The sequence below is a fragment of the Miscanthus floridulus genome, chromosome 11, assembly GCF_019320115.1.
Source record: "Miscanthus floridulus cultivar M001 chromosome 11, ASM1932011v1, whole genome shotgun sequence".
Lineage (NCBI taxonomy): Eukaryota > Viridiplantae > Streptophyta > Magnoliopsida > Poales > Poaceae > Miscanthus > Miscanthus floridulus.
Window position 1 is genome coordinate 76,531,264 of NC_089590.1, and position 14,730 is coordinate 76,545,993.

The following is a 14,730-nucleotide window of genomic DNA, read 5'->3' on the forward strand; positions in this document are numbered from 1 at the left end:
ACGCTAACCTACCAAACGAACAGCTCGACTCGACCATCCCTCCCAAACGACAGCGGCAATCATCCAGCCAGCGCACCCTTGTCACGGGGTGTCAGCGGGAATTGAAAACGAGCGCTGCACCTGCACCTGCACCTGCACCTGCACTGGGCTGCATGCATGCCGGCCCGGTTGGCAGTACAGGATACGAGCACGGCTTGCCAAGCACGTACTACTACTGCTACTAGTACACTCGTACAGGCAGCAGGGTACTGGGTTGGGTACAACAGTCCAGGGAACTGCTCACAGCTAGGAAGCCGCCAAAATAGGTGTACCCGTACGTATCTCCCCCAACGCCCAACACGGAGATATTATTTCCCCCAAAGCGCAGACATACCCCCCATTTCCCCGCCAATCGGGTGCATGGACCGCGCTGTAGCTGACACTGACAACTGGACCGGGCCGTACGGGCCCCGCCGGCCGGCCGGCCTGCTGCGTGCGCGTACGCTCGGCCTGCCCCCCGCACCAGGCTTTTTTCCCACTGCGCGGTCTCTGTGGGACACTCACCTTTGACAGGTGGGACACAGTAACTCCTGGTCCCACGGCGCAGCGGGTGTGCTCTGCAGTGGATTTTGGTACGCGACGCACAAAATCTCTTGTGGCGTCTGGTTCCGGATATGGGATCTTTCAAGCAAGTGGCAGGGCCGCTTGTTTTCTAACCGTTGGCTAGCAAGATCTAAGACAATGACACTCGGGACCCACGCACCGGACTCCACCTGTCACCCGCATGTGTGTATGGCCTGAGTTCCATTCGAGGTGAGGGATGGAGCGGGGCGTGTAGTCACACAGCGCGCAGCCTTTATTGGGCGTGGCAGTGATGCCACGCACAAGCAGCCGCGGGTCCCGCCTCGGATTGAACTCATCAATGACACATCTCCATGTGGCCGCGGCCCACGGTCACGAGGCTCGTGGCCCCACCACCGCCTGCACGGCTCCTGCCCGCTAGCTGTCTCAGTAGTGCCTGACGGGAGATCCCACATGTCAGTACAGGCGCTTGCTCCCCACCCCCGAGTCGCCTGCCTGGCTGAGTGGCTGCCTGCTCCTCCCCGGGAGGCTCGCCTCGCTGCCCGATTGCTTTATATGGGGTGCCACGCCACGCCAGTGTGGGTAGCATACCGGCTGTACTTCCAGCAGCAGCCGCAGCCGCCGGCCCGCCGCCGCTCTTGCACTTTGCCTTGCCACACAACGTTATTGCCGGGCGCGCTAGCTTGTCGTGAGCCCTGCTGAACAACTCGCTGCAGCACGTAGCTAGCTATGGAAGGAAACGGTGGCGCGGGCGGCGGTAGCCGAAGCGCGGCACCGCCCTGGGATCTCGCCATGCACTGGGCTCCCTCCGCCGGCTTGTCGTACCCGCAGCAGCCCTTGGCGCTGCGCCCAGGCGGCGTGCCCAGCCAGCTCCAGCTGCTGCACCAGCAGCCGCCGCCGCAGCACGAGCTGACCTGCCTCAAGCTGGGGAAGCGGCCCGCCTGCTGCTGGGCCGGGGCGGCGGGCAACCAAGTGGTGGCGCAGGCTGGCGCGGGCCTGCCGCAGGTCCACGCCAGCAATGGCAGCGTCGCCGCTGGTGGTGGCGCGAGCGGGACAGCTGCTGAGGATAAGAGGAAGGAGAAGGCGGCGGCCGTGCCGAGGTGCCAGGTGGAGGGGTGCCACGTGGCGCTGGCGGACGCCAAGGACTACCACCGGCGGCACAAGGTGTGCGAGGCGCACTCCAAGGCGCCCCGGGTCGTCGTGCTCGGCGCCGAGCAGCGCTTCTGCCAGCAGTGCAGCCGGTGGGTACATTAATTTAGCTCGACTGCAGGGGTGTTTGGTAATTTTAGTCGCTGTCCTTCGTTGTTTGATACATGCGTAGAGTATTAAATATAGACTAATTATGAAACTAATTGCAGTTTGTGACTAATTTGGGAGATGAATCTTTTAAGCCTAATTAGTCCATGATTTGATAATGTTTTGCTACGGTAAACATGTGCTAATAACGTATTAATTAGGCTTAAAAATTCGTCTCGTGGAATACTGATGAATTATATAATTTATTTTTTATTAGTATCCGAACACTTCATACAACATCCTTTCAACACACTCCCTAAATTTTAATAGCCGGATCCAAACGTCCAAACGTCCTCTATATACATATACTCCATTGTCCATGAAAGGTAGTATTAGGAGTAGCAGCAACCTTTGAATTGAATTGATAAGTACATGCGCGAAACGACGTCCCTTGTTGTGTGTTTCTGGATGCACGTGCAGGTTCCACGCGATCTCGGAGTTCGACGACGCGAAGCGGAGCTGCCGGCGGCGGCTGGCCGGGCACAACGAGCGGCGGCGGAAGAGCAACTCCAGCGAGGCCATGGCCAGAGGCGTCGCGCACCCACACGGTACGTGTCCGTCCGTCCGTCTGTCAGTCCATCGTCGTACCCGCGTACTCAGATCTGGATGCTTTGTGTCCAGGATGTGATAATTAAGTTGGGCAGGGACCAGCTGCAGTAAGACCACAGCCACACGATGCACATTGGGTTCACGGCCGGAATCACGGTATCGGTAGCTAGAGGACTATAGTAAAAAAAAAAGTGTACCCAGTGGGCTTTTGCTCTGTGCAGGGTCTAGAAAGAACGTCAGTGGCAAGCTCTACCTTCGCTTGTGCAATATGAGGAGACCATAACTTAAATTCGGGACCTTTCGGTCATAGGCGATAAAACTCTATGGCTGGTACCAGGCTTGTAGGGGGGAGTTGGTTTGATGCCGGGAAACATGGAGAGAGCGGTAAAAAAAAAACTTGTAGGGGGGAGTTGGTTTGATGCCGGGAAACATGGAGAGAGCGGTAAAAAAAAAACTTGTAGGGGGGAGTTGGTTTGATGCCGGGAAACATGGAGAGAGAGCTGCTGCTGGTGCTGGCAACAGTGGCAAGGCACGAAAGGCTAGTCCTCGCAACGTGAGACGTGCAAAGCCTGTTAGGGCACGTATTTTCACCTTGTTCACTTAGATCTTTTATGTAGTTTATAAGTCGATTGATGCTATTTTATTGTGAAAAAAAAATACTATATCATAGCTGATAAGCATAGCTGATAAGCATGGCTGATACGACCAGCCGTGTTTTACGCAGGCCTTTACATGCACCTGCGGCCTGCTACACTGGTGGTGTCTGGTGTCCGATGAGTGGGTATAGGCCGACCGTGCTATGATCACTTCACGGTAGAACGTCTTACAGTGGGAAAATTTTCAGTCACAGTAGAACGTCTCGCAGTGGGGGAAAAAATCAGTCGGGACTGTTAAAATGCAAGAGCTACGGCACCGTGGATTCACGGTTCGTGTTCATACCTAAACATCCGATGTACACTAGGAGAGAGCTATATAAATTTAGAAGAAATAGTTAGGCAAGAAGTTATTCTACATTATACAAAAAGTAGTCTTCATTGAAGTCTTTAATTCGGTAGTTTTCGGTGTCTGCTGCTGCTGTAGGTTTCGCTTTTCCCCTCTCTTCAATCACTGTAACCATGTTTGTTTGTGTTTGTTTGGCTTATAAGTCATATTTTTTTAATCAACAAACAATATTTTTCTCTCACAATAAATCAACCAACAGTATTTTCAGCCATAGTTTATGAGTCAAACAAGCCCAAACGAACAGGGCATGCAGAGTTCGATAGGTGTACGTACGTACCGCTCGTATTTTGCGCGATGGTTTATGCGGTGCACTGCTACGTACGATGAGCTATGTCGCGTCTAGGTACGTAGGCTAGTACGTACGTATAGGAACAAGAACGGCCAAACTTGGCACAGCGTATCAACAGTGCACAGTACTCTGCTACTCCTGTGCGAACGAATCTAGTACTGAGCGTACGTGTACGAAGGTACTCGATCTAGTACTTCTGCAGCTTGTGCTTACTACTGCTAATAAATCGGTAGCTGCGTCTTTAGTTCAGATTCTTTCAGAACGTCAGACTTGTAACTACTACCCTCTCCCCATCCTGAATGAAACATACATACACGTACGTTAAAATTCGGAGCTTATTATACTACAAAATTGATTACATTGGGTTTGCACTAAAATTATTTTCTAATGGTCAAACTACAATGCAGGAGTGACGGCTTTCGGCCACGGCTTCCTGCAGCCACCGTGCGGCGGCCTCCCGGGGTCCCCGGCTGGTGCTCTCTCTCTTCTGTCATCGGCCAGAGGCGGCGCGGCGAGCGGCGCCCCCTGGCTGGTCACGACGCCGGACATCTCCGCGCGCTCCAGCGCGGCGCTCGATGACCTTATCGCCGAGAACCGCGCCTCACTCCTCGCGTGGCAGTACTTCTCGGACCGCTCGTCGTCGGCGCCCGGCCGGCATTTCGCCTCTTCGTCGACGGCGGGCTGCGCCCTCCCGCCGGCCGATCATCAGGCAGCAGCCAGCTGGCGCCCGCGCCCCCACGGTGGCGTTGGCGGTGGCCGGTACCACGCGGCGCCGCCCGGTGCGTGGCACACGACGCTGGACCTTATGCAGACAGCAAGCCCCGGCGCCGCTCCCGCCACCAGCGCACCGTTCCGGCCAGTGCCGGAGAGGGCGGGCATGAGGCCTCGCGGTAAGACCAATGATGGCGACGCGTCAGGGTGTAGCTTGGATGCGTGGGCGCCCGCGGGTGGAGCTCGTGTGCTGTGACCGCCATGTGCAGTCAGCGAGGGTGGTGGCCATTGCGCCTTGCCCTGTAATGCCTGGTGTTGCTGTGCCAGGCTCCGGTGTGCTCCATGTTCCCAAAGGGATGTGTAATCCAATGTACTTCAGCGTGTGCTTTTGTTAATGGACTGTGTTTTTCAATTTCGCTACGTGCGCTTCTGAAACGAAAGTTGATATATTTTTTTTTTTTCTTGTGATCATGCGAGCACGAGCGACGAAATGCGCGCTATCGCTCATGGGTCTCCTAGCGAACTACCATCTTCTTGTATCAATAATGCTGAAGCAAGCAAATCATTATTTTTGGAACGGTCGTCTTATTAGAACACCCGCCTTTGTAAATGATTTTTGGAGACGGATATTTTCCTGTAGCCTCTGACCATTTACAGAGATGGTCGCTAGGTGTGCCCGCCTCCGAACGAGATGTCATTTGAATCTAGACTTCTGATTCGTTGTGTGAATTGAACTATTATATGAATGAATTAAAACAAATTTGAGTAACTGTGTTCTGGATATTAGTTTTCCTGTTAGTTAATATGTTGTCTTCACGGTATACTAGAAACGCGGGGCGCGGCTGCCGCGCCTTCCCTTTCGATTAGGCCAGTGGCAATAAGAATATAGGTGTAGTGATGAGAAACTCAGCAATTTTTTTCATTTTATGATTTTTATGTATTTTCGAGACTTTATCATCATGAAGGTATAATTTTATTTGCCCCTTAAAAGCATAGGTAAAAGTTTATATGAAAAAATCCTTACTAAAACATGTGATATTATGGATGCGCTGCATAGTTCTACTCGTTAGGATTTCAGATCAACTTGATTATCTAATTTACAATTTTTCTGTGATTTACTATGCAATTTTAAAGTTTTAGCTAATTTATTTTTTGAAAAAAGAGATATAATCAAAGGTGGCTTGTATTTTGATTTGAGAAAAATCTGAGGAGGTTTTCGCAAAAATTGCTGAGAGTGTCTCCGGAGCGCAGGTTGATTTTCGATAAAGTGAAGGTCTTTTTTGCAAAAAAAAACCCGGAGCCCATCCGTTCTAGACTGCGGGTTGATTTGGAAATAATCTGAGGTGTTTTTTGCAAAATATTCTGAGAGGGCCTCTGGAGCATGGGTTAATTTCCAAAAAATAGAAGGGGGTTTTCGTAAAATGACCGCGGATCGCCCGATCTGGGCCGTCCGTGCGCCCGATCGAACGGCCGCTAAAAGCTCGTGATGTGGCACGCTGGCTGGCCGCGGTTTAGGCGCATGTTTCATATGTAAAAGATGATAGAACTTTTTTACTCCATTGTATCGACAGGGAAGCTTATTTTTTTTACAGTAGAAGAAAATTTCCTATTTGGTTTACGATGATATATAGAGGTAGATTTCTATATCTGTCAAATTTTAATTTCGTGTTGGCCAAAAACTTTCAGGGAAACTGTTTCTAACGATGGGACGTCAGCCAATTTTTGTATTTCTCTCTCTATATCTTTGTCAGTTCACCGTCAAGAAAATTATTGTTAAATTTTCTATTTATAAAATGCATTTCCCTATCCGTAATTACGCCGTCAGGGGAATTCTAGTTTCTAGTAGTGGGTGACATGGCAAAAAATTGTGAATGGTTGAATTTTTTTTTTGAGATACAAATGGTTGATGTCTATTAACTACTGTGGATGCTCTAATTAATGTGGCCCAAGGCATGTCCATGCTGCGTGTACTTTTTTTTAGAACTCCATGCGCGTCTACTGCCACTTGCTGTGGGAATAAAATGTAAATGGCAGGAGTGTAAAGTCCATGAATCATTGTAAAGTCCACAGCCCACCCGCGTGGACTGGGCTAGGATTTGTTGCAAACCAGGCCTATGTTACATAAGACATGAACACCCGAAGTCCCAAAGTGAGTTAATCAGCGCGTGTTTAGTTTCAGAAAGTTGGAATTTGGGGCTACTGTAGTATTTTCATTTTTATTTGGCAATTAGTGTTCAATCATGGACTAATTAGGCTCAAAACGTTCGTCTCGTAATTTCCCACCAAACTGTGCAATTAGTTTTTTTTCGTCTACATTTAATGCTCCATGCACGGGCCGCAAACATTCGATGTGATAGGCACTGTAGCACTTTTTGGGAATTTAGGGTGGAACTAAACAAGGGCTCAGTGAAGGGAGATGATAAATGTGGACGGGAAAAGAAAGAGGGAGACATAGCAACATGCTTTCTTCAATTACAACTACTCCCTACATTTCCAAATCATAAGACGTTTTGACTCTTCTAGATGCATTTTTTTATCATATATATGTAGACATAATAACATAATATATCTAAGTGCATAGGAAAAGCTATGTATATAAAAAGTCAAAATGTGTCTTATAATTTGCATTGGAGTGAGGGAGTACTATAAGTTGTTTAGAAAGTCGATGCATACGAGGTAGAACTTTCACTAACAACTTTAGCTATGATATCACAAATAAGAAGGGTTTGTATGTTGTGAAAATAACTTTTATCATGAATATAATCCAACTAATATTTCACATATTTATTGATGGTCAGAGTTGAAAATTTGACTGACATGAATCCTAAAACAACTTACTTTGGCATGTCTTACTGATGTTCTTAAATTGACTGACACGAACCCTCTATTTAATTTGGTGTAGATGTATGCATGCTTGTATTAAATAATGAATAAGCATGCTTGTATTAAATAAATTGACTGACATGAACCCTCTATGATCCCCGCAAAAAAAGAACCCTATGTAATCCCTCATGATCTGAGCATCACTAACAGAGTTCAGATCCAGAAAAAAAATGAAGTTATGAGAATCATATTACCAAAAGGGGACACAAGAATGACATGCTTTTTCTCCACTTTATTTTTTAATCCCCCCCCCCCCCCCCCCCTCCAATTTAGATCTAGGCCCCGTTCGACTTACCCTATATTTAGCTTGTTCGACTTCTTTTTTCAGCCGGAATAATATTTTTCTCTCACAACAATTCACCTAGAACAGTATTTTTCAGTCAGTTTCAACCAAAATTCTGCCAGCCGAACGGGGCCTTAGATACTGCACAACTTCTGGTACAGATTTAAAAACCTATGCAATATACTAACACGTGAGCATCATAAAATATAGTTAAATAATGAATATCATCAAATTCAATAAGAGAGAATAAGTGGGCGACAATGTGGTCTTCCTTTTAGTAGGGCTCATGGGAAGAACGAACGCCCGTGGCGTGCACCAGTATGTAGTTATAGCACACGATCTTAGGCTCTTAGCTTAAAGAAGTTGTAAAAGTCTACGTAATAGTAATCTACTATGATTGTGTCAGATTGAAGTACCACTACAGTGTGGCACTGAGGCTAATAAGCGATGTGACAGCAACCTACTACCTCGCTAGACAATCCAATCTCGATCTGGCTTAGGGCACTCCCAATGCAGAAACCACTATAGTTTCTATGGGTATTAATTGTACTGCCACCTAAACATTTTGCTGATGTGGCAAGGTAGTTATTGAAGAGAGAGAACAAAAATCATAGAAACCGGGTCTAAGTTAGAAACCATGTCTACACGAGAACCAAGACACGAAGGGATGTGATTGGTAGCGAATGGAGAGAGAGTGTATGTGATTGGATAAAAAATTGTTCTGTAGAAACTATCCATTGGAACCATGGTTTCTATACATAGTGTCTATAAAAATTAATAGGTATAAAAACTATACGTAGTTTCTAGCATTGGAACTGCCCTTAGGATCAAATCTTTTCCAGAAAGCACTTTTAAGTACCGTAAGAACGCAAGGCCCCAAACAGAAAGCACTTTTAAGTACCGTAAGAACGCAAGGCCCCAAACAGACCAGTAGAAAGTTTAAGCAACAAGTCCCAGTACCCTTCTATCTATTCAGATTCATAGCTAAAATGTCATTTATTTGTGGACCGAGAGAGTAGGCATGACAAATTATAAATAATTCTTATTTACAAGAATAAGTTTGCTTATTTATGTACTGCAAGAATACCTAGCCGCATACTGGTCCAATGTGCACTGACACCGTGCAGCTGACATGAGGCCACTAGTGGGTACGGACTAGACTATGGGCGACACGAATACTCATGGTCAATGCCACTCTATGAAATCATCTAGAACTCAATCAATGGCCACGTCTTGTCGAAAATGAATTTTAGAGTAAGGTCCTTAATTTAAATTTGTGAGACGGCCTTTCTGTATAAATCACATGTCAAACAAGTCCCTGCCCATTAAAAATAACCCTAAAACCTCAACAACCACCGTCATCCTCCTTTTTCTTCAACGACTTTTAGGGCCTGTTTGGATCATATAGTCTAAAGTTTAGTTGGCTAAAGTTAAGAAATAAAACTTTAGACCGCCTTTGCTCACTTGTGTGGTCTGAACTTTGTGTGAGGTTAGCTAAACATTAGACAACAGTTTAGACCTTCTGTTTAGAGCAACAAGAGCTAAAGTGATTTAAAGTTTACTGCAAAACTTTATACCATGAAATCCAAACATAGCCTTATATGATGTCACACAACAACATCCATCACCCTCTCTTCCTCTCCCTCACCCAAATCCGATCCAATGCACACTTTGTTGCATGTGTCGCTGCCTTCGTAGATGTCGTGGTTGTTGCCATTCATGTTGGTGTTGGCGCCATTGCTGAGGAGGCAGAGGTGGATCGGAGGACGAGGTGATGACGCCCCTTCTTCTCCGCACCTAGCCGACTCATGGCTCTCAACCCCGACCCCTTCCCACTCTCATAAGGGTGGCATAAGGGTGGAGCACCCGACACCTGGCTCCTTTCTCTCCTCTAGGTGTAGCCGGTCAGCATGGCAGATCCAATATGGATGCTTGGGTATTCCCCTAGATAAAACGTTATGTATATATTAAGTATACACCACTATTACAGAAATGATTTTCTAAGGCATCTCCTTTTTACTGGAGGTGGTTGCATACCTAGCTCTAGAAAACATTTATTTATAAAGACCTTTGAATAGAGGCGGTTGGGGGGACCGTATCTATAAATTTTTTTGTGTTGCCTCTACAAAGAATTTTCATAGTAGTGCACATTTATATTTGTGGTTGGCCTTTGTTTTCTTCATTTCTTGTCATTCACTTATCAAAAACCATGGCCTAGAGCCTCTCCACACCACGCTATAATAGGACTTTGTTGGCCCATTGAATTGCCATTCACCAACTAGCCTACTAGCTAGGATCTTCCTTAGGGTACATCTACGTCGTGTGCATCCGTCACCCTTTCCCCACCCCTAGTCCTCTTGGCTCTCCCAAGTCCTAATCCCCATAGGAACCTTAGGCTAGGCCCCAGCCACACCAATACACGCGGGCATGACAATGCGGTGGGCGTATAATTAGTGGTAGATCGACTACTTTTGTTTGGGAATACCCAACTCTAAGATCCTAAATCCACCACTGGTGGCCAAGACTAAGGTCTGTATGCGCCAGTGTGGCAATGGTCGAGGACGATGGCTAAGGACGTAAGATCTAGGTAGTTACTACACAAAGTTCACTCTAGAGTATATGAAGTTTCTGTAACTAATGTGTAGCATGCACGGAACGCTTTCTTAGGCTAATTTTGTATTTGTTTTGTACAATTGATTCATAACAAAGGTAAGTTAGTAGTCCTCTCTTTGCAGATCAATTGGTCGTGAAACTGATGTGGAGCAAATTTATAAATTGAAGACTGTAGCTATCACTACTCCTCTCTTATCTGTTTTTAGAACAAATTAAATGCCAAGATAATTGTAGTGTGACTTGAGAGATGAATAGTAAAGGTGTAAATATATAGTGTGAATCCTATTTTTTTCTTCTACACCAACTGTGTCATCTGTTAGGTTGATCTCTACCAACTTGGCCCAATGGCCAATTGGGCCCTTGATCCGCACCTTGATCGGGTGCGCCCAACCCTATCTATGGTTGGTAGGCCCACGTCTGAAAGGTCCTTGCGTGGCGGTAAAGCCTGAGCAAGACTTGATGCCGATGGACGAAGACAACGATGAAAAGCAAGTGAAGTCAAGATCGATGAACCAATATGATCACGTGATGATATGAAATGGATCATATCATTATTGATCATGTTGGTGCATGTGTTGCATCAACATTGGAGGAGATGGAATGGAATGCGTAAGGCAAAGGTATAACCTAGGGCATTTTATTTCACTGGTCATAGGTGTGTAGAGAAGTTGATGACAAGGTTTAGGATAGATGGCCGTACTATCAAGAGGGGCAAACTTATTTGCATATCGGTCATCTAGTGCCACTCGAGTGATCTAACTTTGCATCATCGCTAAGATCGAATGGCATGGCAAGGCAAGTTGAGTGGCTAATCCTTTGGAAAATGTTTGTGAAAAGCTAACACACATACACATGGTGATGTACACTTGGTGGTGTTGGCACATTTGCAAAGGAGAAGAAGTTGGAGTTGATGAGGATCAACTCGGTGAAGAAACGGAGGTGAGAAGGTGTCATTGTAAGTGACCGGGCGCTGACCTCGTTTGGACCGGCGCGTCCGGTCAGTGCAGCAGAGAGATCGGTCTTCGACCGAATGCTGGGCGAAGAAGTGACCTGACGCGCAATAGCAGCGTCCGGTCAGTGCTGACGTGATGGCATGAGGAACAATAGTGACATGTGGCAGTCGAAGAATGACCAAACGCTGATGCTATGTCTGATCGTGACCGACCGGACGTGTCCGGTCGTAAAACAGAGGCACAAGGAGCTCTCTAGAAATGACCAGACTTTGGCTAGTCTGCGTCCGATCGAGCAGCAGCAGATGCATCCGATCATGAATGGAACCTCTCTAGAAACGGCTGGACTCGGCAGAGGTGCGTACGGTCATCTCACTATGTTGCGTCCGGTCACAACTTAACCGTTGGCACGCGAAGTTGCCGTTGAGATCAGGTGGCTCTGGTTGAAAGCAGAGTGACACATGTCATGCATCCATTGACCGAACACTGGCAGGGTGCATCTAGTTGATCTGACCAGAGCGTCTGGTCACCCTAAGCTGTGCCTAGTGAAGGGGTACAACGGCTCTATTTTCGTGGGGCTATAAATTGAAGGGGTCTCGGTCTTGGGCTAGTAGCTAAGCACACTAGAGACTTGGTGGCTTATGTGGTAGTGCTTGGGAGCCCTCTAAGTCACTCTAGCTTGATAGTGTTCATCCGATTGAGTGAGTGAGTGATTCTTGTGCTATTGTATTGTGAGGTTGCATCGAGTGGCACTAGGTGGTCGTCTTGCAAGCCGGTGGTGCTTGTTACTCTTGGAGGTTGCCACCTCCTAGATGGCTTGGTGGTGGTCTCCGTCGAAGCCCGTAAGAAGCTTGTGCAGTGCTCCGAATAAGAGCTTTGTGAGGGGCATTGTGCTCGCCCTACGGGAGCCGCGAAAAGCAACTCTAGTTGAGCGTGTCATTGAGCTACCCTCACTTTTGGGGTAGGTTCTTGTGGTGCCCGATGTGCGGGCTTGGCGGGTGATGCCAATTAGCCGTCGAACCACCAAGTGAGCGGTCGACACAATGGGGACGTAGCGTGTTGGCAAGCATGTAAACCTCAGGAGAAAATCACCGTGTCAACATTGTTCTTTCCGTTGGTTTGCAATCCCCTTACACAAGCTTATGATTACTTTCATATACATTGTGCTTGTATAGTTGCTCTTGTATTTAGTTAGCTCGTGTAGCTCACTAGTTACCTTCTTGCTTGTGTAGCATAGAAGTAGCTGCCTTGCGTGGCTAATTTGGTTTGTGTAACCTTGTTAGTCACATTGCTTAGTTTGTGTAGCTAAGTATTTGCGCTCTCTAATTTGGCATTGGTTGCCTTGTTATTGAGCATTGCTAGTGAGCTTAGTTGGCTTTATGTTTTTGCTTACTAGCATGTGTAGGAGCTCCCTCGTTACTTGAAATACTAGTGGGATAGGTTTGTGTGACCTTGGTCCTAGAATTCGATAGGTGAGCTCTAGCTAGCCCGACACCTTTGTTGCCTAATTAGGATCTTTATAAGGTGCTTGTGAACTTAGATAAAGGGGTGTAGTCTTGGCTAGACTGATTGTTTTAATTCCGTATTTGTTTCGGTTAGCCGACACGATTAAATTAAGAAAGGACTATTCTCCCCCCTCTAGTCCATCATCTTGACCTTACAAGTGCTATCAGAGCTAGGTCTCTCATTTGTGGTCTTCACCGACCTAAAAGGATGGCGTCTAATGGGCTAGATATTTGTGAGATACATATTTTTTATGGCACAAACTTTGCACTTTAGAAAAATCACATTGAAATGACCTAAGATGCCGCCTAGAGGGGGGTGAATAGGTTTTTTCTAAAAATTAACACCTTTAAATATGGAAACAATTAGAAAAGGGAAAACTCTAAATTAAGAGTAATACCACCCCTCACAAGTTGGCCACAAAGTAAACAAGGTATAAAGAATATATCTAGAAGCTACAACCCTGCACCACAAAGTTAGAACAGAGAATAAATATTTTCAGCACATGTAGAAAATACAGGTTGTGTACGGTATACACGATTTCTACAGAGCAACCCCAACTTGCTCTTTTTGATTTCTATCTTCAAGCCAAACTGCATGTACTTACTAGAGATGACAATATACACAGAGAACCAGCACAAGAGCTGGAGCAACATAAATATCAAATGAAATGCGAATTGAGACACGATATTTGTTTTACCAAAGTTCGGACTTGTTCGAGTCCTACTCTTCATTGAGGGGGCTATGAGCGACCCAGCGAAGGTCAGCCCTAGAGGGTACCACAAAGGTCACTCTAGCCGGAGTCTTTTCTAACTCCTTTTCCTCCTTCCACTAGTTGATTACGAGGCGGTAGAATCGACCGTTACAAACTTTCTAAGGCACACCATAATCTCACGGGTGCTCTCTAGCGACGCCTAGCCATCTAGGACCAAAGAGTCCAAGAGTAACAAATGCAAATCACGAGATTGACAATATGCACAAGTGCTCAAGTGGTTGGATTGCTCTCTTTTTGAATTTCTCTCAACCCACTAATTGATTTGACAATTTGGATCACACACTCACTAAGAGAGGGTTTGGGAGAGTTGGTAAGGCTAAAAAATGTGTATGTGTATCAGCAGAATCAACAGCCTCTAAAGATGGAGGCTTGGGGGTATTTATAGCCCCCTTGGAAAAACTAGCTGTTTTATAGCTGTTGCCATACCGGACATGTCCGGTATGACTTACACTGCGTCAACGGTAACTGAGTTATAGTAACGTTGTGAGGCGTCGGAACTCCCGATGTATGTCGGAACTCCCGACCGTCGAAACTCCCGACTTACGTTGGAACTCCTGACCCTCAGCATATTTGAAAACTTTGGTAAATGAGTTAAAGTATGTGAGGTGTCGGAACTCTCAACGCATGCCGGAACTTCCAACCGTCGGAACTCCAGACTCATGTCGAAACTCCCGACCCTCAAGGCTTTTGAAAACTAGTCGTTGGCCTCTGGTCGTCCATACCGGACACGTCCGGCATGACCAGGACAATGAACCCTCCAAGTCAGTTAAGCACGAGACATCGAAACTCCTAACCATTGCTAGAACCCCCGACTATCAGAACTTCTGACTCACGTCGGAACTCCCGACGAACCAACCCGAGATCAACAATATTACCATTGCTGGGCAAATATTGAACACATCCGGTATCAATACTAGAGCCAGACCAGCAAAAATAGATTAGCTCTTTGTCTCTCAAACACTTAAAACTCATATGGGTTAGCTTGAGCACTTATGAAATATTATCTATCAACATGATGCATCCCTCTTAATAGTACGACATTCCTATTAACTCAAATTTAAAAGTATAATGAATTTAAACCTTTTGAGTTGATCTCTTTCAACCGAAGCCGTGTATTCCAATCTTCATCAAGTGAGGGTGCCAACATGTTGATATTGATCTTTTCACTTGAGCATAGCCATCTTGAGCACGTGACTTGATTCCATTCATCAAATTTGAATAATCCCAAATGTATCAAGTCACTTCCATCAAACACTTTAATAGTGATATGATCTTCCACATTAACATGACCATCATAGCTTGATTAGCACCTCAA

General features: G+C 46.4%; 1 protein-coding gene across 1 annotated transcript; it reads left to right on the plus strand.

Annotated features, from left to right (window-relative positions):
• The first annotated feature begins 1,266 nt into the window (after positions 1-1,266).
• Positions 1,267-4,664, plus strand: LOC136491270 (squamosa promoter-binding-like protein 7). The gene is made up of 3 exons (XM_066487529.1): positions 1,267-1,802; positions 2,278-2,405; positions 4,105-4,664. Exons 1-3 carry the CDS (start codon positions 1,291-1,293, stop codon positions 4,662-4,664), a joined length of 1,200 nt encoding a protein of 399 aa, XP_066343626.1. The 5' UTR covers positions 1,267-1,290.
• The last annotated feature ends 10,066 nt before the right edge of the window (positions 4,665-14,730 follow it).